Source organism: Eptesicus fuscus, chromosome 12 (genome assembly GCF_027574615.1).
Source record: "Eptesicus fuscus isolate TK198812 chromosome 12, DD_ASM_mEF_20220401, whole genome shotgun sequence".
NCBI classification, from domain to species: domain Eukaryota; kingdom Metazoa; phylum Chordata; class Mammalia; order Chiroptera; family Vespertilionidae; genus Eptesicus; species Eptesicus fuscus.
The window spans coordinates 64,037,132-64,062,754 of NC_072484.1; the positions used below are offsets into that span (position 1 = coordinate 64,037,132).

Here is a 25,623-nt window from a genome sequence, read left to right on the forward strand (position 1 = left end):
TGGTTAAACCCCACACTGCTGGGCTCTGCCTCAAGCCATTCTGATTGGTCAGGCCTGGGGGGAGGGAAGATTAATAATTAGCATTTCTAACAAGTTCTCTGGTGATGTTTGATGCTTCTAAGCTGGAGACTACAGTATGACGAACATTGCACTAGAGAAATGCCAGAGGTTTTGGTGACTTCTAGACCACAAGTCTCATGGCAGCATTAATATCTTTACAAACACAAAATGCCAAATGCAATATATTCTATGCTTTATTTTACACTTCTGATTATTAAAATTTAAACAGAGGTGTTTGTTTAAAAAAAAGAAAAGGAAGGAAGGAAGGAAGGAAGGAAGGAAGGAAGGAAGGAAGGAAAGGAAAGAAGGAAGGAAAGAAGGAAGGAAGGTAGAAAGAGAGAGAGAGAAAAGGAGAGAAAAAAAGAAAAAAGGAAAGAAAGCAGCAGCAAAAGTAAATGCTGGGAGCGGATGGGGGCCCTGTCCTGGGAAGGGCTGCACACATTTGCAGGGCATCTCAGCAGAGTGGCCTGTGGAGCTGGACCTAGTGAAGACAGCGGTTAAGCCAGGACTCGGGGTGTCCTGAGACTTGGGCACAAATGGATCTTCTTCCTGCTCTACCCCAATCCGGGCTGTATTGGATTGAAACAGGGTCAAACATCCCCAAAGTGCACTGCCATGCCTCTTCCTTCAGAATCTTCAGGCCTGTGCACCCTGTTCCCCACACATACGTGCACTCATTCACACACTCATCTAGCACGTGGGCACATGCAGACACATTCACACACTCACAGACAGTGCTTCTGATTTTAGGCTCCATCGTGGCCTCAGGGTCCAACACCAGGGTCAAGAAGTGTGAGTCTCCTTAGCAGATTGACAAAGGGCCACTGTCGAGGCAGGGAGACCTAAGGACCCAGCCAGGGAGGAACTGCATTCTGTACCCCATTGGTGCGAGGGAGCATTCTATTGACTAACTGGAGCTGCCTGGTCTCATTAGGAAGGTCCAGATGCTAGTTCTGAAATGCCATCCAGCTCTGCTTCGCTCCTCAATAACCAACTGATAAGAAAGCACAGTGCTAGGAGGCCAGTCCCTAGGAGGTCCCCGACCCCTGTGAGGTAGGGGATACAGTGGCTGTCAGGATCCAGGGACTGGTGCCACGTCAGCCGAGTCATCACTTCTGCCAGGTACAGCAGGATTGTCACCTGTCATAATAACAAGCAGACAAAAAGACAATGACCAAGTCAGAAACACTAGCAGATTTCAAGGGCAGACACCAAGGTGGACATGTCAACCCCAGGGAGTCGCCTTCCACAAGCTTCTCTTGGGGTCTGGCGCCCAGCTATGAGCTTGTGCAGGGGCCAAAGAGTCCACCCTCTTCCACTCTTGCCTAGCATCCCTCCCTGTGGCTGGACCCCACGCCTGACATATTGAAGTGCCAGACAGACCTGATGCTGATCACTAGCCTTGACTTTCTCTGATGCACCAGCTCCACTCAACATCCTTGGAACCTTAGACATAAATCTTGCTGGGACTTTAATGTGGGTTTTCTGGAGGCCCACTCATGGGCAGCTTTGGATAGCTGGCTTTTCCTGGAGGTGCCACGGGGTCCACACAGCACTGGTCAGGTCTCAGGGCTTCTCAGTCCCTAGCTGCAGGCTGCCCACAGCTCCTTTCCTGCTGTTGCTCAGGACAGTTTCTCAGACTGCCCCAGCCCATGCTTCAGGGTCAGGGACATGCTGAGATTGCAAATGCCACAACTCAAGGAGATCTGAAAATGCTAGCCCCTTAAAAATTGCCCACCAATGCCCATAGTAATCCCTGCAGTGTCCCCAGGCCCAGCAGGGCATCAGCCAGCTATAGACTTGGCAGAAAGTCTTTGATATCCTTATCATCATCCAGCTTGGACTAAAGTCCACAAATGCCTTTTAGCAACACCCCAGCAGGGGTCAGGTCCCTGCCCATCCCGTCTATAATGATGACGCAGCTCATTAGCTGGACCTGTTCATCAGCTTGCTTCAGGGCAACATGCTGCATTTTCAGGATGGCTCCTCTGATCCTCTGGTGAGGAGTGTAGGGTGAGTTGTATACAGTATGGACTGTGCCTTGTGAAGGGTGGAGTAATGAGTGTGCTATGTGGAGGGTGGCCTATGCAGTGTGCAATGTGGAGTATGCCATGTGGAGGGTGCAGCATGGAGTGTCTAGTGAGGAGTGAGGGATGGCCTCTGGGTCTAGATCATGCCCTTGAGCTTGAACAAGTTAACTTGACTCCTGGAAGATGGGGATTGTGTCCTGCATGTCCAGGACCCCCAACTCCACCTTCTCAGCATCTCTCCCAGGACAGGGAACCACCACTGAATGCTCCTTTGCTGCTGCTACAATCGTGCTTACCTGGATCAGGCCTGCTAGCAGATAGAACGCCACAAAGATCTTGCTGTTTGGGACCGAAGGCCCTTCCACCAGGTAGATAACGTAGAAGAAAATCAGATGGCCTGGAATCACCAGAAAGAGCAGAACTCGGGCTGACATGGAATTAATTTCTGGAAGAAACAGAACCAACGAGATTGTGTGACCTGCCTGACATGTGACAGTCTCCAGTGAGGCATCCACATTCATTCAGCTACTTCCTGAAGGTGCCAAAGGGTAGTTCACACAGCCCTGGTGGACTATGTGGCAGGCTTATTTCTGCAGTTGGGGAATATAGCCCTATCCATTCGCTCATGGAGCTGGCATTTTAGAGAAGAGAGAAAAATTGGAATCGAGGCAGAAACAAATAGAAAAGGTCATTTCAAATTGTGACAAGTACTAGGAAGAAAATAAGTCAGGGTAATGTGGTAGAGAATGAGTGTCTATTAGTGGGAATGAGCGACAGAAATTGGAAGCTCTCTCGAGGAGGTGACATTTAGGCTGAGATCTGAATCTGGGGGAGAAGATTCTGGCTAGAGGAAAGAGAATGTGCAAGGGGCTTAAGGTGGAAAGCTCGGGAGTGTCGAAAAACAAAGGCTCACTAGCGATCCTTAGTGATCGGGGAAGGCGAGGCCCTCATGGGCCTTCAGCACATTGGTGAGGTCTGAGTGATTCCCACTCTTTTCAGGAGCCAGTGCTCCATGAGTTTGAAACGGCAAGAAATGTGATTTACCCTGCCCATCTCTTTAAAACTATAACATGTGAATATGATGGACGACTCAAACACAAAGCGTTTCAATGAAAAGTAAGCCTCCATTTGCTTATGCGTTGATATAATGTATTTTATCAACTTAATAAGAAAAAGGAAGGAAAAGCATATGTAGCTTGGAAACTGGAAAGTCCTACTGTAAAATAATATGTAGAGAGAGAATGAAACCATAGAAAAGCAACAAAATCTATTCATGATGAAAAATCACATAAGGTTAGATTCTTTAAAAAAAAAACAACTTAAAAAGGAGGAGGCAAAATAATTATTATTGGAAGGTGACATAAAACTCAAGAAAATTATAGAAAGCTACATAAAGAATTCAGGAGAACCAAGATGGCGGTGTAGGTAAATGCTTGTACTTGTGGCCTCCCACAAACACATCAAAATTACAACTAAAATACAGAACCACCGTCATCCAGAACCACCTGAAAGTTGGCTGAATGGAAGTCCTACAACTAGAGAAGTAAAGAAAGTACACCAAGACTGGTAGGAGGGGTGGAGGTGCAGAACCCGCTGGACCAGCGCCCATGTGTGTGCTGTTTTTAAATCGGGAGGGAGATCATCTCTGTGGAGTCCCGTCCTCCCCCCACCCCCCACCCCCAGGATCAAGGGGTCTCAACCCCCAGCCCAGGCTACCAGAGCTGGGAAGAGAAGTCCCCGTAACTTCAGGCTGTAAAAACCAGTGGGGATTGTGGCTGAGAGACAGAGGCTGCTGGAGACCCAGCTGTTCCTTTTAAAGGGTGACGCCATACCTCTGAGTTCCAGCCCAGACACATACGAAGGGGAACTGGACCGTCTGGCATTGGGGCAGGAACTCAGGGGCAGCTTTCTCCTAGACAGAGGTGCTCGCAAGAGTCATCGTTCCTGTGCTGGGACCTCCCCTGTCGCAGGGCTGACTGGCAGCCGTATCTGAGTCTCCGTCAGCCTGGAGCACACTGTTTGCTCCACTCTGGGGATTCCCTGAGGCCCTGCCCCATCCAGTTTGCAGCCCCATCCCAGCTGTTTGCAGCAGCTTTTCCATATGATCATCTGTGCTGAGGTCAGCGCTGGTCTTAGACATCATTGCTACAAACATGAGGTTCCAGTGACATTAATGTTTACTTGTTCAAAGCAATGGCCCCATGGCCTCTGAAAAACCTAAGACCCACCTGAAGTGCAGAAAGTGGAACATGGGTTAGGCCAGAATTTTTTCATCCAGAGGGGTAGGACCCCAGGTGTGCTCCACATGTGCAGGTAGGTGGAGATCCGGCTGGTCTGAATGGCCACCAGATTGCCACCGACACCTGTGAGGAGAAAAGGAGCCTGGTTTCCCCTTCTTTACGCCAGTCTCTGAGTTCTGTTCCTTATGTTAACATCACTTTCTCGAAAGTCTTCCGATTCAACACTTGATCTCATCTCCTTCTTTCCCATTGGACCTCAGATCTTGTTTAGCACCAAACGAGGTGGCCTGGACCTCATGAATGAGGTATCAAGGTAGTACCTGTATCACCTTGACAGCTCTTAAGGTGAAGGAAGGGTTGCGAAGTAGGTCCCTGATACGTATTTATTGGGTAGAGGGAGTGTGAAAGGGAAGGAGGGAGAGGGAAAGAGGGAGGAGAGTCAATAGAGAGGTCAATGAGAGGTACCTTGATAAGCCACCCAAAGCCATAGGAAGTGACAGGAACCAGAGGACAGACTGGAATACCTGAGAAGACAGAGGGATCTTTTCCACCTCAGGCAGGACGGAGAGGAAAGAGAACATCGGTAAGGGCGGTAAGGGAGGAGAGGCGATCATATGATGGCGGAGCTGGGGCAGCTGATAGTGTCCAGCTCTGCCGGGGGCAGAGGGCCCAGTGACACAGGCCATGCTAAAAGAGGGAGGAGAGTCAGTGGGGCTGAATTTGGGGCTGGCAGAGAACAGGGCCCACGAGGGTGACCGTCAGCTTTTGAGGTGGAGTTGGGTTGTCCCCCATTCTATGTCCTCAGCTCCACAGGGAACAAACTCTTACTGGACCTCATGTGTCCCAGTGATCTCCAGGGGCAAAGACCAACTGTCTTGGGCTTCCAGGCGATGCCAAAAATGGTCAGTGGGCAGAGGATGGCTGCAGATCTATTTTGTCTGGCCAACACATGACGAAAAAATAACTCTATAATTAGTTGCAGCATTTACAAATTGGGTCTTTAATCCAGATTCCCAGCTTCTCCTAACAAGTCAGCTCAGGCAACTCTAGACCTTAGTTCCTACAAGGTAGCAAGTGGCTAGAGCTGAGCAGGCCCTACTCCCTTCAGTCCAGGAACACGGGCCCTGTTCCCCATCACTTCTCACTGCCTAGCTGTTGTCTTGTCTGCTTAACTCAGTCAAACTGCTTGCTTGGCCCCTATAGGTATCCAAGTTGGTGCCATCCATGGATATCTTCCCAGGCTGATGGCTTTCTGGGCCTGACTTAGCTGTTGCTGTCCTCACTTATAATGGCCAGCCCTTGTGCTGGGAATAGACCCTTTTGGACTCTGTCGAGGTGCAGACCTACGGGTGGCCTACTGACATTCAAGGAACACAGGCCTGAGTTTCCCACGGAAATGTGCGTGTTGTGGGGAGGCTGGCCCAAGGACCCTGACCTGCAACTGAGCTGATCCTGTTTCTGAAGTCCCAGAACGCTACAGCCTGGGCATCAAGCAAACTGTGCAATAAGTCATCATGGCTGGTTGCTCCCCTGACCACTGGTCCCGTTACAGAGTTTTATGAGAAACCCGACACATACCAAGCTTTGGTTAAAAGAGGGTTCCTCACACAAATACCCACAGGGCCTGAGCCCAGAAGGTGAATCAGTGAAGGGCTGGGTAAAAGACAACAGGGAATGGAGGGGATTGAGGCAAACTGGACAACACAGGTCCTGTCTCAGTGGCAGCTGATTCCGGCCCAACGCCCAGTGTGTAAACCCAGTATTGTTAACAGCCTCGCTTTTCAAGAAAACAGAAATCCAGATTTTTGTGTGTAATGTCTCCAGTGAATCTAAGTTAAAATAAAAGAAAAACCATGAGAGGCCAACACTCCAGTTCCGAAGGCCACATTCCTTCTGCAGGTGTGAGAACCTGGGTTAGATCCAGGTTGCCTTCAAGGCATGGAATTCAGCCCGTGGGAAAGCTCAGGTCTCAGTGCCCTGTGAGGAGCAGGGTGTGATCTGGTGGAGCAATGGGCATGGCTTCTTCCCTGAGGTCTCCTTCTGTTAGGAAAACCAGCCTTGGTAGCCTCTGCCTGCCAGCTTCCTGCCTCTGCCTCTGAGGGCCGGGGGCTGGACCTCTGACATCGCAGCTGCCAGCCCCCACCACTTGGAGCTGCGGGGCCAACCCAGCCCAGGGTGCCCGGGCGGCAGGGATTGCCAATACCTACCGCAGATGATGGGCGTGAATATGGCCATGCCTTTGTATTGCTCCTTAGAAATGGTTTTGTTCAAGATGAGCCCTCCGAAACTGGGGAGAGAGCAGACGGCAGTTAAATGACTGGAGTTTGCGCTTGTAAGTGGCCTTGCAAACTGCCTTATCAGGCCGTCTTTTCAGCTTAGCAAACACTTTCCTTAGCCCTCTCCAAGATATCTGTTGCAGCCAGGCTGTCTCCACAGTGTGCCCTGCACCTCCCACATGCATTTTCGTCTCTAGTCTTCGCTGTTCTCGAAGTGTCTGCCCACTGAAAACAAACAATAAACTCCTTTCTGAGGCCTCTCGGCTCGATGGGCTCTGTCTTGTGACAGCCCCTGACCTGCAACTGAGCCGTTCCTTAGCAGAAAACGAACCTGCACGAGTGTCCTCTCCAGCCCCTTGTTCTTGGCCGGTGCTGCAGCAAGGCCTTGCTCCCACCAGCCCCTGTAGTTTAGCCAAGACAGTCCCACCCCGAGGGCCCTGAAGAAGTGCGATCATTTTGTGTAAGGAACCCAGGAGCAAAGATACCTACACCATAGCCTCTCTCCTCTGAGAATCAAAGTTAGGAAAGCACATCAGAAAGAACTGGCGTGGGCCCCTCAGGGCCTGCTAGTGGAAAGGACCCTTGAGAATGGAGCTAGACCGCAGAAGACCTGGGCTCAGCTAAAGGCCCAGGTTCTAGAGGCACTAACCCCTCAGCCCCTCTAGGTCCCACAGGCAGCCATGCTGTGGAAATGGTGTTTGCAGAGCCACTGCCTTGAGGCCAGATGAGAGACTCCCTGCAGCTTAAGCAGGGGCCAGGCCCGGGAGAGCTGTGGCAGCAGGGGAACGGGAGGCGGGGTCCCACAGGCCTGGACAGGGCAGGGAGCCAGGGCACTAGCACTCAGCTGATGTTTCCAGGTTCGGCTCTTCCTGGCTCTCTGGTGCTCTGGCAAATGTAAACAGGGCTGCCTCTCAGAACAAACAAGTCTAGGGTTCTTGGTAAGAAAAACAGAGGCAGAGAGTAAAGAGGTCTGACTCAACCAGCCGTGGAAATTAGCGAAGGAGCCGCCGCTGCAGTCCACGCCCACCATGGCCACAGGGCAGTGACCCGCCCCCTCCTCGGGGGTCCTTGGCTCTCAGGCCACTCTCTTGAACACAAAGACAGGGGATGGCACGGGGAGGGGAGAGGCCCTCACTCATGCTCACCTGCTAATCACCATTGCTAGGATGATTGGGAACCACCCGAACTTTAGGATCTTCATGATGGGGGGGTTCTGCTTTGCAATGAGGACCCACACCGGGGTCAGGGCCATGAAGCCGATGCAGACCACGGGAGTCAGAAACCGGCTGTCTGGGAAGAGAAAGAAGAAAAAAGGGGATGCACGCAGCCATGTGGCCAGGGCCAGAGCACAGCATGGAGTGGTGGGCAGCGGCCTGGGTTGTAGAGATGAGAGGTGGGCTGGGAACTAAAGGCTCTTACAGGTGTGAGGAGACACTTCTGTCCTCATCAGCTTCAGGTGACTGTCCTACCACACCTCCCCAAGCATTTCCACATCCTGTTAAGCAACTGGAAAAGCTCCTCTGTCCTCAGGTCCTGCCCCCTTCACTTTCCCTTCTCGGGTTTTGCTATTTTCCTGACATAAATACCCTCCTCTGCCTCCTCCCACCCAGTGAGATGGAAGCAAGTGTCAACAGTCTGGGAGACAGCAGCCTGCAGGGGCGCCTACTAGCAGGACACCTTTGTGTCAAGTTCAATTTTTCTGGAACTCCTCAGAAGCCTCAGCAGAAGTCCCACCTCCTATTTCCGCAGCCCTGTGGTGGACACTTCATTCCCCTGCACGTGGCTTGTCTTCCTGACTACACCAGCAGGTGCGATAGTCAATGGCTCACACCTTGTCAGTGAAGATGTGTCTGATATGTGCCAGGCCCAGTGACGCACTCCCACCCCCTACCCAGTGCACCCAAGATAAACTCACAGTCCAACTGGAGAGACGGACAACCCAACAACGATTCAACATCAAATAAGTCGTGGGTTGAAACCCACTATTTCAGGAGGGGTACAGCAGGGGCGAAGGGGAAGGGTCTGGGGACACCTGTGACCCGTATTAATTTTGCAAATCAAACAGGATTAACCCGTACACAAATCTTCTTATTCTAAATTCAGTTTGGCTTAAAAATAAAATGAGGTCATCTTATTGTTAACTCTTCATTATCATGTACATGAACGTTGAGAAGCTCCCAAATCATTAAATAGGGTTGGTGGTAGGCAGTTCCCAGGGTAGCCAGGAGCCAGCCCAGAGCCGGGAAAGGCTCCGCGTGCCTGGAACACGCGACGGCAGAAGTGTTTTGTTGCTCTGCTTCAGCCGCCAACACGTGAACACGGGGTGATTTCTCCAACGCTTGGGTGCGTGTTCCCACGAGGCGGTGATAAACTGGAGCTCCGCTGTGCTGCTCCTTTGTCTGGGGCCTCTCCTCCCACCAACTGTCCCCCATGCCCAGCCTCCCCACCGTCTCATCACCACCCACTCCGTTCATTTATGCTGCCTGCCCCCGCGCACCCAGGGTCCTGACAGTGCCCGGAATCGACACTCACTAGATGCCAACAGTTGTGGGCAGCCCTCTGAGCGAGACCGTGCCAGGCGGGAAGTAAAAAGTGTGACGCTCAGAAGGGAGTGGTCAGCTGTGGAAACCCGGAAGGGAAAACCCCTGGGCCTGGGTGATGCTGCCCGGCCACACTGCCCAGGGCACGAGCAGACTCTGTGTTCATGGCAGCGCTGGGAGACCTCTGGGGGCGTGAGGGTCCGCTGCCCCAAGACGTGTGAACTCCTCCCTCAGCTGCTGAGCAGGCTGCCAGGCCGCCTTCTGAGAAGCCCGGCTTCCCCTGGCTGCCACCTGCAGGGACAGCATATGCTGCTGCTGCCCGGGACAGACCTTCCTCCCTGGGAGACTTCTGGGGCAGGTGACATGTGCCCAGTGTGAACTGCCTTCCCCGAGGAGGCGCTGCCGCTGTGCCGAAGTGGCCAGACCAGCCTAGAACCTCCCCGGCCTCCCCGCATACCCTGGTCTAAGGTGGTAACTGACAAGCTATGTGTCAGCTAACACGGTTGGGGAGCCGAGGAACTTGCTGGAGAACACCTTGATTTGCTCAGGGACTTCAGGCTTTGTTTCTACATAAGGAGGATCGCCATGCCGCCGCCACCACCACCGAGCCCGTGGGTTCCCTCCTGCGGCGTCCGATTTGCATGTTGCAGCTCAATGCAAACCTTCGCGCGCTCAGCCTTGGTGGCAGGCCCCTCCTCCTTGGGACCCCCTACCTTTGTATTTATAGAAGAAGCTGCTAATGAAAGCCAGGATGGACAGCGTGATGAGGTCTCCCAGGCTGGCTGCAATGGGTGTGGCGATGTTGTCTGGGTTGACCCCGAGCTTTCGAGCACCAATCACTATACAGACCATCAGCAGCCCTGCAGAGAGGAGAGAGAGGAGACTCGAGGCTCGGGGAAGGGACTGACCCCGAGGAGGCTCAGCAGCACAGGATGAGGAGGGGGTCAGGAGGCTGCTCAGGAGGATCCTTCCCTCTGTCAGCACAAGCCAGGCCACCTGGCTGGGAGTGTCAGACTCTGCTTTGTGGCTCTCTGGCATGATGCTAAGGAGCAGCCCCGAAGCTTTGATGACACACTCAAACCCGCTGGGGAGACAACAGCAGGCGCTTCCTGGGCTTCCAAACCGCTTGGACTAGAGACATGAAGCTCACAGGCCCTCACTGCAGGGAAGGTGCGCCCAACTGCTCTGAGCAATGGAGCCCCAGGGACCGCGCATCGCCTCCCATGCCTGCTGGGGTGCCTGGAGAAGCAGATGCCCAGGTGGAATCAGTCAAGTGAGCAGCTCCAAGGGAAATGGGAGGGTGGCGGAGCAGGGCGGCCCCTGCGGCAGGTCAGAGGGAGAGGAGGGGCACGTGCAGACTGCAGTGCAGTGCTGGGAGCGGGCAGGACTGGCAGTGGTCCTCAAGCCAAAGGCGGGTCCATGTCTGGGGAACAGGCCCATCTCAGGGGCCCTGAAGAGCCACCACCGGGTGCAGTCAGCAGGTGGCCTCTGAGTGAGGGCTGATGGATTTTAGGGTGCAGCACCGAGGACCTGCCCCGTAGCTGGAGACCTGAGGGGCACACCACCTCTTCAGGTCCTACTTTCTCTTCTGAGGTGAATGTCACACGTGGACTTCGAGCCCCCATCTGCTCCTTAGGCCCTAACCCAACCACATCGCATGTGGGTCTTTACGAAGACACTCTGTATCGTGGCTGTTGCTGTTTTAACACGTTACCCAGTATCCTGTAATTCTAAAAATACTTAGCGTTACCACCTTAATGTCGTCTTAACGCTGGGTTGACCCATGCTTTCAAGCCACAGTCTGTGCCCTATTTTGTGACCAGGTCTTAGCTACTTTATCTCTTTTGAAATAGCAGTTCTAAGTGAATCCGAATTTGCATGGTTAAACTGGTGGTCTGGTGCCAATCCCACCGGGACTACACACAGGGACACCGTCAGTTTGAGAGCACTGATTAAGAGCCGCCACCACCTCCTGGCTTTATGGCACAGTCATGTCGTGGTCACACTGTGAGACACCGGCAACCTTTCTGACCTTCCACACATCTTTGGGTGATCCTGATTATGTCCATGCAGCTGCGCTACACCCCATCTCTGGGCCTCTGTTTTCTCATCTGTAAAATGGGGAGCTATGACATTCTGTACAAGGCCCTACAGGAACAGGCCTTCTGAATCATTTGATTGTATTGTTTTCAGAGGAAACTTCATGCCAACCATCTCCTGGGCTCTCTATTTCTCCAGGTTTGGCATACCCGTCCTGCCTTTCCTTTGACCAGACTGAGTAATTGTGCCCCACCCCATGCACATGCATAGGCATGTGACCCGGTGCAAACATCCCACCTGGGAAGCACAACTTGTGAATTTGCTCCTAGGCTTCTGCACTCTTACCTCCCCTCCCAATCATGGGCCCTAGTGCAGGAATGCAGCGGTTCCCTCGATCAGCTGCCTGGTAGGAACAAAAATCACCAAATAACCCGCTGCATTAACTTACAGAGAGCTGAGCTCAACGGTGTTTTGTGGGCAGTCAGATGGCTGGACAGAAGTGTAAATACAAATCCAATGTATAAAGTTATCACTTGTTCCTTCTTGCATTTGCACACATTGCGACATACCCACAGATATACAATCCACAAGAGAATCAGAATGAAGTCCATCCATTCAGCACACATTTGGGAGCTGGTTATATGCCTGGGCCTGTTTTAAGTAACTGGGCTCTGTACTCACACTTAAATGCCTGTCGGATTGAGGAACAGACCATATGCAAGGAAGTGAACAAGCATTTGAAGTAAATAAATAGGATACTAAACACAAAGAGTGACTGTGAACAGAGCTACTCTAGATAGCTGGTCAGAGAAGGCCTCAGAAAGGAAGAGGCATTGACACTTAATTGGAATTACCTGTCTGCTCCCATATGGATGTCTCACTCTGAACTAGAATATAAACATCACAAAACAGGATCCCTGGGAATTTTGCTCACGAGCGTCTGCTCAGCACCATAACAGCGCATGGCCAGCGGCAGACACTCAGTAAACACTGAGTAATAATGAGTGGGTGACATTCTTTGGTACAGCCAACTGGTTCTCCACTGACATGCGTGGGCTCCAAGGTCAGGGTTACGTCTGCCAGTGCCTCCAGCTTTCCGCCTTCCGTAGACACGTAGGAAGCATCTTGTGGCAGCCAGTGTGATAGGAGCAGCAGGTGGAAAAAGAGGAGATGGAGGCCTCCCGCTCTGAGGAGCTGACATTGTAGCAGGAAGGTGAGACGGAAAATGAACAGAGAAACCAGATAATCTCAGATTTTCCCGAGTGTTCCAAAGGGAAACGGCATGGGACAGTAGCGCATGGTGGCAGTGGAGAGGGCAGAGGGAGGAGGACAGTACATGGGAGGGGTAGTCAGGAAACACCTCTCTAAAGAGAGAAAGTTTAAGCTAAAAACTGAGCCTTGCTCCTCACATGACTGCACACAGCAGAGCACCACAAGCCCACACCCACGCCATGCCTGAGAAATGGTTAAGGACTGAATGAATGAGGGAATGAATGAGCGAATAGATGAATGTCTACAGAGCCACAGGCCGGTTCTTTAAACAAGCAGAGGGAAGAAACGGAGTTAGCAGCTCCCCCGGCACACACACCCTACCCAGGACGGGCTCACTGCCCTCTTCCCCTGCCCACAAGGTGGGTCGTGACCTGGCAGGATGCCCAAGGCCCCACCAGTAGTGCTCCGGTTTGTTTGGAACTGAAAGCAACAAAGTGCTGAGAGTGGAGCCTGGGGCCAGCCGGGAGGGGGAAGGTGCTGGGGTTGGGGCACAGCTCACCTAGAGCAAGGGCCGCGAGGAAGGCGGTGATGACGCTGCTGGCACACAGCAACTCCACCTTCGCAAAGTCCAGCTCCCCCCTAGACGCAGCTCCCAGCAGCAGGGCAACCATAGCGGCCAGGAGCCCCACGACGGTGGCCTGCACCTATCGGGCAGAAATCAGAAACATGAGGAAGGGTCCTCTGATCTCTTGCTTCTCTCATTCTCTCAGTATTCTCTGCTCAACCTCCCTAGTTGTCAGGAAAATTTTAAATGAAATGGTAACTTGAAGACATCTTATTCATTTGTAACCGCTATTGGTCCTCCTCTATTAAAAGATTAGCACGGTCTTATTTTCTGCTGGGATCCTCAGCTTGAGAAGAGAGGCTGAATCTCAGCCCTCATCTGTGCTCACCAAATAAAATGGGTGCATGAATCTATGAGTGGATGGGATACACTCTTTTTACCCATCAGACTAGGTAAAATTAAAATTTGAAAGGTTGATAATATAAAATACATCTGGAGAGAAATGGTCTCATACATTGATGGTGGTAAAATTGGTACAGGGATTTTGGAGGAAAACTTAGATGTACATTACCCATATACCTTATGATCAAGCATTTTGCAGGGAAACAATTGTACCTATGTACAGAGAACCATGTAATGATAATGATATTTGGAGCTGCTATTTACTGAGTGCTTACTATTTGCTATTGTAAGAGATTTTCATTCATTAAGTCGTTAAGAGAAAAGTAAAATTACAGAATTACATGTACAGTGTAATATTTTTTGTGTTGTTAATCCTCACCTGAGGATATTTTGCCCATTGATATTGAGAGAATAGAAGGGAGGGAGGGAGAGAGAGAGAAACACTGATATGAGAGAGACACATTGATTGGTTGCCTCCTGCACACACCCCAACCAGAGCCCGGGATCAAACCTGCAAAGCAGGTACGTGCCCTTGACCAGAGAATGGAACCGTTGAGCCTCTGGTGCATGAGCCAATGCTCTAACCACTGAGTCACATCAGCCAGGGCTACAGTATAATCTGTTTTAAGCTTAAAAATACAGAAAATTGTTATCATACATTGTCTATGGCATATATACACTGAGTGGCCATATTATTATGATCTCTGAACACATAATAATCTGGCCACTCAGTGTGTGTGTGTGTGTGTGTGTGTGTGTGTATTAGAGGCCCAGTGCATGAATGCACGCATCGGTGGGGGAGGGGACATGGGCGGTTGGCCAGCCTGCCTGCTGGTCGAACTCCTGGTTGAGGGGACATTTTGCATATTAGCCTTTTATTATATAGGCTATACACTGAGTGGCCAGATTATTATGCGTTCAGAGATCATAATAATATGGCCACTCAGTGTATATGGTAAATACAAAAAGTAGTTTAGAAGAATACTTTCAATGCTGATGAGGTTATGAAGAAACCAATACTTCAAATATTAATACTTGTGCTATAGTTTAATACTAAGAAAGCAAATATTTTGTAATCTTTTGGGGGGAAATGTGGAGCTTTAAACTGTTCATACCTTGTGAACTTGTGGGAAGTTCTCTCAAGAAATTCGTGCTAAAGAGAGCATTTTCATTGCAGGATAATTTTTCAAGTAGAAGCCTCCACACAACTGCAGGTGCATCCACAGGGCACCAGTATAGTGAAGTGGGTCCGGGCCGAGGTTAGGCAGGTTTACACTGGTCCTGCTGGGCCAGCTCTTGATGTCTGTCCTTCAATCTTACTGGGGTATCTCCAGGCGCTACTAATTGTTAAAAATTTTAAATATCACTCTTGGTTATATTTACACTAGAGGCCTGGTGCACGATATTCATGCACGGGTGGGGTCCCTAGGCCTGGCCGGCAATCAGGGCCGATTGGGGCCTTCCAGCTGCCGGCTGGGGCCTTCCTTCATTCCGTGCCGCCCCCTGGTGGTCAGTGCATGTCATAGTGAGCGATCAAACTCCCGGTCAAACTCCCAAGGGGACACTTTGCATATTATCTATATATATATACTAGAGGCCCGGTGTATGAAATTTGTGCACTGGGGGTGGGGGGGTGGGTGTCCCACAGCCCAGCCTGCACCCTCTCCAATCTGGGACCCCTTGAGGGATATCCGACTGCCCTCTCACAATCCAGGACTGCTGGCTCCCAACTGCTCGCCTGCCTGCCTTCCTGATTGCCCCTAACCACTTCTGCCTGATTGATGCCTAACTGCTCCCCTGTCAGCCTGTTTGCCCCTAACTGCCGTCCCCTGCAGGCCAGGTCACCCCTAACTTCTGTCCCCTGCAGGCCTGGTCACCCCTAACTGCCCTCCCCTGCAGGTCTGGTCCCCCCCAACTGCTCTCCACTGCAGGCCTAGGTCCCCCCCAACTGCCCTTCCCTGCAGGCCCGGTCACCCCCAACTTCCCTCCTTCCCTCCTCTGCCGGCTTGGTGACCTCTAACTGCCCTCCCCTGCAGGCCTGGTTCCCCCCAACTGCTCTCCACTGCAGGCCTGGGTCCACCCCATCTGCCCTTTCCTACATTCCTGGTCACCCCAACTTCCCTCCTCTGCCGACCTGGTCCCTCCCAACTGCCCTCCCCTGCTGGCCATCTTGTGGTGGCCATCTTGTGTCCACATGAGGGCAGGATCTTTGACCACATGGGGGCAGCAATCTTGTGTTGGAGTGATGGTCAATCTGCATATTACTCTTTTATTAGATAGGATAGAGGCCTGGTGCACGGGTGCGGGCCGGCAGGTTTGCCCTGAAGGATGTCCCGGATCAGGGTGGGGATTCCCTTGGGGCGTGGGGCGGCCTGGGCGAGGGGCCTGGGGTGGTTTGCTGGCCGGCCACACCCCCTGGCGACCCAAGTGGAGGCCCTGGTATCTGGGGTTTATTTATCTTCTACAATTGAAACTTTGTAGCCTGGAGCGGAGCCAAGCCTTCTACTTGCTCCGTGGCAGCAGCCATTTCTGTTGGGGTTTATGTATCTTCTACAATTGAAACTTTGTAGCCTTAAGCAGAGGCCCGGGCAGGCCAGGGTATGCGGAAAGCTTGGCTTCCTCCATTGCTGGGGGCAACCCAAGCCTCCTGCTCTTTCCAGCTCTGTGGCTGCCACCATTTCTGCTTGGATTTGTTTACCTTCTACAATTGAAACTTTGTAGCCTTGAGTGGAGGCCTAGGCCGGCAAGGGCAGGCAGAAAGCTTGGCTTCCTCCATTGCCTGGGAAACCCAAGCCTCTCTCCTGCTCTCTGTGGCTGTGGCCATCTTGGTTGGGTTTATTTGCATATTCACTCCTGATTGGCTTGTGGGTGTGGCAGAGTGATGGTTAATTTGCATATTACTCTTTTATTAGATAGGAGGACTAGAAGCCCAGCCCACAAAGTCACGCGGCCCCACCCACCCACACGGCCTCGCCATGCTCGCAGCCCCACCCACCCGCACACGCCCCACCCATCCACGCCAGTCTTTGGTTGTTACGGCATTAGGGCCACAGGCCTTTTATAATATAGATTAGAGGCCCAGTGCACAAAATTCGTACACCGAGGGGGGTGGTCCCCTCAGCCCGGCCTGCACCCTCTCCAATCTGGGACCCCCTGGGGGATGTCCGACAGCCTCTAGCAATCCGAGACCACTGGCTCCTAACCGCTCGCCTGCCTGCCTGCCTGATCGCCCCTAACTACTTCCATACTGGCCTGATTTCCCCTAACTGCTCCCCTGCTGGCCTGATTGCCCCTAACTGCCTCTATACCTCGCCTTGCACCTGGGACCCAGGATTCCCTCCTCCAGCCGGTAAGGCACCCGGGACCTGGGCTTCCCTCCCTCTGGCCAACCACAGGCACCCAGGACCCAGGCCGGCCACAGCCGCAGGGGATTGTGGGTGGGCAGCTTTGCCTGGGCCGTAGCCGCAGGCGCCCAGGACCATGGGGTGGGCGGCTTGTCCCTCTCCCGAGCCACAGGTGCAGGCGCAGGCGCTGGCGCCCGGGACCACGGGGAGGGTGGCTTGTCCCTCTCCTGGGCCACAGGTGCAGACACAGCTGCTGGAGCCCAGGACTGCAGGGCGGGCGGCTTGAGCCTCTTCTGGGCCACAGGCACAGCCGCTGGCACCCAGGAGCACGAGGACTGTGGGGCGTGTGGACTGTCCCTCTCCTGGGCTGCAGGCACAGGTGCAGCCGCTGGTGCCCGGGACCGCAGGGCGGGTGGCTTGTCCCTCTCCCGGGCCGCAGGCACAGGCGCAGCCGCTGGCACCTGGGACTGCAGGGTGGGCAGCTTGTCCCTCTTCCAGGCTGCAGCCCCAGCCACTGGCGCCCGGGACTGCGGGGCGTGAAGCTTGTCTCTCTCCTGGGCAGGGCTGCAGGCACAGGCACAGCCACTGGTGCCCGGGACCATGGGGCGTGCGGCTTGTCCCTCTCCTAAGCCACAGCCAGGCTGGTCCCCATTCCTCTCTCACAAACTCATTTGTGCCTGGCTGGTCCCCATTTCTCTCTCTCCAGTGTTGAGTGTCTGAGCTGTTACTGCGTGATGGTGTGAGGGTGTGACAGCGTGAGGGCGTGATGACCATTTACATATTAGCTCTTTATTATGTAGGATAGATGATGGAGTATGCTGACATTATTAAAAAGTTTTCTTGTGAAACTTGTTGCACTACTTATGCTTATGTTTAGTGTTTTAAAAATAGAGGGGACAAAATTTTACCCTCACTATCATTCGGACCATGTGCCAAGCTACTGCCTGGCCCAGAACAGGACTTAATAAATGTTTGTTAAGTCCAATCATGTGAAAATGTACATACATATGAACAAGGATTTGGTGTAAAATAGAAAAGTAAAACCAGTGACTTGTAGCTGAGGTATTTATCACTTACCCCTTTTCAGATCCACTGTTAGGAGTATCATGAGTGTCTCATTTAATCTCTGAAACTCCTCAGCTACAAGCCAAATCTGGCTGTACATTATCCATATACCTTACAGCAAGCATGTCAAACTCGTGGCCCATGGGCCACATGCTCATTTATTTGGCCCGTGTTAGCCTTTGAGTTTGACATGCTTACCTTACAGTATATCACGGGTGGTCCAGGCCCATGCAAGTCACTTCAAGTGGAGAAAGCAAACATCCAAACACAGAATTGCAACAAGGGCAGCCCCAGCAGCACAAGCAAGGCACCAAAGAGCTGTACCTGGTGTCAGGTGAGAACCGAGACCTAACTGGAGTCTTTAAAGGGCTTCATTGCCCAGTGAACAAAAGAAAAAGGACCTTCCAAGAAGAGATAACCGCATATGCAAGACATGCGGCTGGTGGGGAAGGTGGGACCAGACCGTGAATGTTTTCTGGACCAGGCCCACACTTGGACAAGGGGAACCAACAGAAGGGCTGAAAGAAGAAGGGGTCGGATCAGCTTTAGGCTTTCGAAAAGGTCACTTAGGTAACCATGCAGAGGTGAGTGGAAGGTCAAGAAGCCTGAAGCAGTTAAAACAGTGAAGACGTTTGCAGTCAGCAAGGGGACCAAGAGGCCGAGGCAAGGAGGGGCAAGGTTGGATTCCCGTGTAGCTGAGGTAGGATGCTCAGTACCTGGATGTAAGGACAAGGGGCAGAGAAGCTGAGGAGACGCAGTTTCCAGCTTAATTAAATGGTAAGACTATGCACTAGGCATAGCTAGCATGATTGATTATCATGTGCAACCTAGACACCATGCCTCTCCTATGACCCACAGCTCACAACAGCCCACCTTGCAGGTGAGGTGAAGTGACTTGCCTGAGGGTCCCCAGCTGGTTGACTCCCAGAGTGAGTTTTCAACCATCAAACCAGACAGAGTTGGGGACTTCAGAACAGGTGAGTGTGAGAAGGGAAGGTGATGAGGCCAGATCTAGCTATGCTGTTTCAGGGATACTTTGGGGGCAGTTTGCACCCCAGGCTACGAGAAAAAGAAATGAACAAGTACAGGCAAATCTTTCAAGTAGCCTCCAGCTACTGCAAGCATGTGGTCTGGTGGGCATGGGGTGAATGGATGAGTAGCTCCCATCCCCAAAGCTCCGTCCAGAGCGCAGGGACAAGGCTCACTGAGCCTTCACTCTTCCTACCAGCCTGGCTGCAGACTCCAAAGAGAGGAGGGGACCCATCCATCAGGTAAAGGGAGAGTCACCTGAATGAGGGCGAGGTTACTGTTGATGACTCGGTGTTGCTCCCGGGGGTCATCAATTTGTCCAGTGTTGGCCTAGTATGAGGAGAAAAGGGCAAAGGGTAAGTCTGCTTAGGCCCAAAGCCAGGGTCAATCCTTCCTGGAAAAAAGGCAGTCTCTCAGGAGAGAAATCAGCAAATACCACTTCATTGACATCAGAGGAAATTATTAACCAGCTTTCAAAAGAGTGCCTGGGGAGTGGAGAGGTAAAGACACAGGTACCTTTGAGAATCAGATGGTATCATGAACCATCTCTCCCATACCCAAGTGTGGAAACGCACACACATGTATACATGCACACAAGCACACACAGGCATGCGTGTCACCCGCAACTTCAGGGCCACTTGACTCCCAAGTTCCTCCACACACCACAGGGGAGGAGGGCTCTGTGACCCTGGCCTGCGCCCTCTGCCAGTTCTCTGGCCCCATTCTCCTAAAATTCCCTTCTTCCCACGCCAGTGGGACGTCTCAAAGAACCACCAACCTTCCAACCTCATCTCTGCAAATCATCCCATGTCAGAAACACATGCAAGTCCCTCTCCTCTTAGTATTAAAAAACAGGCTCAGAAAGATGACTTTCTCCTTTAAAGATGGTAGTTGAGTCCAAATATCACAGCAATTGCCAGCAAAATTCAATACGTAGATAAAAAAAGATTTCAAAGCAAATGTTTTCTCAGCTCCTTTGTACTGAGTTCTTTAAGTTCCTGAACTCTCAGGGGCAAAATATAATCACTTTTCTTTGTACAAACAAGGAGAGTTTTTTTTGTCATTAGCATGATGGACATTGGGGACATATCACAGAACTGTCCCGGGGCCTCAGTCAACTCTTCCACAGACAGACGAACACCCTCTTCAGGGATGCTCGTAGGAACAATGGAATAAGGTGGAGCAGAACAATGCAGGACCTTCCCTTGCCTGGCTGACTTGTGCCAACAGTGGGATACCCGGACGCAGAGGGTAAGAAAAGGCAGAGCAGTACCTAGAGTGGCCATTAGAGGGACACACAGCCCCCAGATCCATAAGACCAGTCACTGGTATATACCTCCAGGCAACACATTCTGACCCTCCCCCCAATCACCAGAGGTAGCCTGCTCTAAAGAAGGCAGCATTCTCGAAAACACAGAGTAAAAGAAGATCTAAAATACAACTGTAAGAGAGTCAATTTCTGTTGTTTTAAGCCACTAAATTTGCAATACTTTTTTATAGCTCTAACAGGGAACCTGACATGGGCTTAAGACACAGAAAGTATTCTCTTACAGGTCAGGTGGCCAGGGGTCTGCAATGAGTCTGATGGGGCTAAAATCACGGTGTCAGGAGAGCCTTGCTCTAGGGGAGTCTGTTCCTGTGCTTTTTCCAGTAGGTAGAGCAACATGTTTTGGCTCATGGCTCTTCCTCCATCTTCCAAGTGGCAGAACATCTTCTCCTTGGACTCTGCTTCTCTCAGAGGCCTTCTCTTCTGTCTGAAACTTCCCTCTGCCTCCCCGACATAAGTGATGACACTGGGGTAATCCAGGATGCTCTCCCATCCAAGGCCCTTAACGTAATCACAGCTGCAAAAACCCTGTCCATACATCTTTGAGGGCTGTTGTTCAGCCCACACCCCTCATCTGTCTTTCCCGAGTCCTGCTCCAGGCAGCCGCTCCCCCACCCTTTGCACTCCACCTAAAGCCATCGCTCTTCTCTCATTTTCTTGAACACACCTCACTTCCTCTTGCCACAGGCCTTTTTTACATACTGGATTGGATGTCCAATGGGCATCAGAGAGAGGAAAAGAATTTCCATTCCCGGAAGAGTTGGGAGAGGTGAGAAGAGGGGCACAGCTAGTCAGAGCCCACAGGAAACAACTCTGGTTGCGGGGCAGTCAAAAGCCCTTCTGAAGAACAAAACCCCTCCTGGAGATCATTACCAGCACTTAATACCCTGTCTCCTCTATGACATCCTCCATCAGCCCTGTGGTGCTCATCATGGCTTCAGTGTGAATGCATGGAGCTGGGCTCAGGGTCCAGGTGGCCGTGCAGAGGCAGCCCAAAGACTTGGGCACAGGGACACAGAGCCCTGCCTGACATTGGGTTAAAGAAGAAACTCAGGGCACACAGGGGCTGGGCCTGGGCATACAGCAGTCCAGCTTGGCTAAACAGGATGACGGGCTGGGAAGAGTGACCAAGTAGAGCATCATGACAGAACAAAACTCAACAACACTTCTTTTTGGAAAGTTCAACCCACCCACCCACAAGCTACGTCGGGGAGACCTGGTGGTGCAGACATGTCCCGCCCCGAGGAGTAGGTGACCCAGATGTCCACTTACAGCTGTGGAGAGTCGTGATGCCAGTGTCATCTCCAGGTTCCCCTTCAGGCCCACCAAGGGTGGCACCAATGTCAACAGGTCTTTAACCTCCACAAACACGGGCCAGTGCTGGTGGGACAGAACAAGAAGCTCAATCCATACACACATAATGGCATATCTCGGACATTTCTTGAGAGCTTTTCACAAGTTACTCCTCACTCCCTGTAAAACAAATGAGTAAGATTAAATCGTTTCCTTTAAAAAGATGTTTTTATTGATTTTAGAGAGAGAGGAAGGGAAAGAGAGAGAGAGAGAGAGACATCAATGAGAGAGAAACATCGATCAGCTGCCTCCTGCACGCCCCCTACTAGGGATCAAACCCACTACCTGGATGTAAGAATAAACGAGTCATCTTTTCTGTCAAATAACAGTTTAGACAGCCACCATTTGGACTGCGTGACTTGGCAGCCGCCATGTTGGCTGCATGGCTTGCAGCTCCCCTGGGGGCCGCCATCTTGAAACAGCATAGGCCAACCCCTCCCTTTAAATCAGCCAATCACGAAAGACTGTGCGCCTGAGTTCCAATCAAGAGCAAGGGACAGGTCACGTGCATCAGGGATTATAAATCTCAAGCGCGCTTCCAGATCATGTGTGCGCACCCTTCTGCATAGAAGTAAAGATGTTTGCCTTGCTGCCTGGCTCCCGAGTATGTTTTTGTGTTCTACCAGGACCCCTGACTTGGGGAGCTCACCTATTTCTAACACTGGGCACGTGCCCTTACTGGGAATTGAACCTGTGACCTCTGGGTGCATGGGATAACACTCAACCAACTGAGCCACATTAGCCAGGGCCTAAACAGTTACTTAAGTGGCTTTAAACTAAATACAAAATAATGATGAAGCTGTGAACTTTTCTCAGTACTATTCAGTGAACAGCAGTAGAGGCCTCAAAAGAGTCCCTTTCTCTCTCTGGTCCTCAGAACCTGGGAAAAATGGGGGAAGCTGGATTGAGCCTGTGGACACACTTTGTCAGGTGTGCACAATGTGTTTGTAGAAATAGGAATGAGTCACCAATTTCAAAGCTGGGAGATCCACATGAATTGGGAGAGCGGGGCTGAGAGTGGCACTACTTTATCAGGGACAGGAACTCCCAGGCAGCCCAGGCCTGCTGGCTGCTCCAGGCACCAAGGCCGAGCGCAAGTTGCTCTGGAGTATCATGTGGCGGGGCTCTGGATTTGTCTAAAGAGATAGAAGGTGCCTCCATATAGGTCTCTATCAAACATAAGGAAATAAAAACAAAAAGAATGAGAGGGGGAAAAAAGGAAAATTCATGGATATGGACAACAGTGTGGTGAGTGTGAGGGGGGGGGGAGGTGTGAAGGTGGAAGAGGGCATAGAGGAGATAGATACTTAAAAAATTAAAAATTTAAAAAAAATTAAAAATGAAAGAGATGCATGTTTCAAGAAAACTAGAAGAGAAAACAATTCTTTGTGGAGTGGAAACTATTCCAATCTATTTAACATGCACCTAGATTATTCCTCTATCAATTTGTAATGATTCTACTGACTTAAATGAGCTCCTGGCCCCCACAGTTATCTGTGACCCCTATACTAAAAGCTCCTCCTGGTTTTAGAATGCAAGAACTGAAAAAACCCCTACTTTGTCAGCTAGGAGATAGGAGGCCTGGGGACCCCCTTGCCTGAGACAAGAGCTGTATGAAGCTGTGCGGATCCGCTCACTTCTGGGGCCTGGAGAGTCATCTATAATGCAACCTGGAGGTGAAGGGACTGGGCCAGGGCATCTTCCACACACACCTCCCTGCACCCGCCCAAATATGTACTAGACTCCTGTGTGACAGGCTCACCTCCGAGCTCTCCACACTGGCGCCTAGGACCACATCCCCGTCCTATGCTGACCTCTCTAATCTCTCCACCTTGACCTCCACTGAAGGCTCTTCCTCCTCCCAACCTTTTAATTTTTTTAAATGTAATTAAAGAATTTTATCCCCTCCCCCCCCCCCAAAAAAAAATGTATTTCCTTTTTCCATATAGGAAAGCTACACGGTTAGAAATTTCACCAAAGTCTAATAACCCTTGATTTAAAATGGGCGCAGGCTTTCAACTCTGCCTAGTCCTCAGGTTACTGGACAGCCCTGTGGGCTGATTTGACCAAACTAACACTTTCTCCAGAAAACGCAGGGGCAATCTTTTTTAAGATTCCAATTCGGCAGCTGAGAAACGCTGTTCAAGGACAGATTGAACCAAGCCGAGGGAAGATCAGGCTGCCACCAGACCCCTGACTGTCCGGTGGCACACGCGGCTCCTGACCAATCCTTTCCCACCCTGCTTCACCCAGCCCATGCAAAGTCTGCTCCTGCCAACAGGAAACCCAGAGTTCGGGGGACCCGCGGGTGCAGACCTCCTGACGTAATCCTGACTTTCCTTCACACTTGGTCTTCAGTTCCCCTTTCTGTCCAATCCTCTCCTTTCCAAGGCTGGAGCTAACTTCCAGAGCCACCCCACCCTCCATCCACACAAACGGCCTGGAGGAGGTGAGGGCTGGACCGAGACCCGTCATGCAGGGGTCCCCCCTTCTTGCAAGTGGCTGCTTGGGTGTGGGCTGGGACACAGCGTGGCCCAGGAGATTTGAGACGTCATGTCTAGACACATGAGGCATCGCACAACCATGAGGGGTTCTATTCAGGGACAAAGTCAACAGACGTAGAAGGTAAAGAAGAAAAATGGTAGGACCCTGGATACTGGGTAACACTGGTAATCCAGCGAGTGAACTAGCGCCGGAGCTGCCTGATCTGTAGACTTCTTTACAGGGGTCAGAAATGGTTTAGTGACTTTGAGTTACATTTTCTATTCCTTACAGCCAGAGCACCCTGGCTGATGCACTGGGTTCTGTGCTGGTGATGTGCGACGTCACTGGCTCAGCTCTGCCTTCTGAGTGGCACACCTGTTGACCCAACTGCTGACCGAACCTTGATATCCCACAAGCCCCTCAAACTCAGGATTCTCAACTCAACCCTCCTCACCCAGCCCCCCATGCCCTGCTCCACCCACCAGTTCCAAGCATCCTTCCTGCTCTACCGGCCAGGACTTAATTAACCCCTCATGTTCCCTGCCATCCTGCCATCCAAATCTTTGTAACTGTCTTACATTCTGCCACTGCCCTCTCCAGCAACACTTTAAAGACATCTAGCCGAGGCACTAGGGAGGCTGAAATCAATCAGAAGTGATGATTCTTCACTTGTGAATCACAACCACAGCCTCCCAGCTTCCCCCTGGGGCCTGGAGCCGCACCCTCGGGTATCTCTGACCCTGCTGCCAGGGTTGAGTTTTGTTGCACGTAGATGACCATGGCACTCAGCCCTTTAGAAGCCTTCATTGCCAATTCCACTCCTGGACATATACCAAATAGATATGAGTCCTTTTGCCCCACCCCCCCTCAAAAAAATATACAAAAATGAACCTCTACCAATGGAGACCACCAGAGCCCCTGGCTGGCCTGGACCCCCAGCCTGACCTCTGTCCCTTGTCTTCCCAAGGAAGAGCCCCACGAAGATTCTGGGGGTTCGAGGGAGTAGTGCCCATCACCCTCAGGTCACAACACAAGGTGCACTTGGTCATCCATCCTCACAGTCCTGCAAGGTGCGTGCATTTATGAGTCCCATCTACAGATGGGGAAACTGAGGTGGGGGACACTAAGGAGTTCTCTCAGATATTGAGCAAATGGCAGAGCCAAGATTCGAACTCCTCAGTCCCTGCCTAATGAGTCTGCATTCCCTGGAAGGAAAATGGTTTGAGCTCCTGGGGCGAATGTGGCTCATGAGGGCTGACCTTCAGAGAGGGCTCCGAAGCTGTAAATCTCAGGCACTGGAGGGCCCATCTGCCAGCACCACTGAGCCTCAAGGCCTGGCTTAGGGCTCAGCCCCACTCGGGGGCTCCCTGCATCCCCACACCTGTCCTATCTGTGATGCCTGGGAACCCCAGTCCGCCCAGCCCCAGGCCCCACACTGCCCCTCAGATGCCCAGTACGCACTTGGATGGTGTTCATCACCAGGCCGGCAGTCATCATGCCCAGACCCGAGAGCAGAAGGGGCACCACAATCTGGCACGTGATGGTGAAGGTGGTCTCAGGGAAGACCCCGTGGGGGGACCGGGTGAGCTCACAGCTGAAGCCTCGCAGCTTCTTGCCCTGAAAGCGGAACTCCAGATTCAGCTGGGTGACCACCAT

General features: G+C 51.8%; 1 protein-coding gene across 1 annotated transcript; it reads right to left on the reverse strand.

Annotated features, from left to right (window-relative positions):
- Window positions 1–382: 382 nt before the first annotated feature.
- On the reverse strand, window positions 383–25,623 carry SLC41A3 (solute carrier family 41 member 3). The gene is made up of 10 exons (XM_028138717.2): window positions 25,429–25,623; window positions 21,403–21,510; window positions 19,062–19,133; window positions 12,958–13,102; window positions 9,860–10,006; window positions 7,752–7,896; window positions 6,538–6,617; window positions 4,319–4,453; window positions 2,387–2,535; window positions 383–1,200 (listed from the first exon to the last, which is right to left on the reverse strand). The coding sequence occupies exons 1-10, from the start codon at window positions 25,621–25,623 to the stop codon at window positions 991–993; spliced, it is 1,386 nt and encodes a 461-aa protein (XP_027994518.2). The 3' UTR covers window positions 383–990.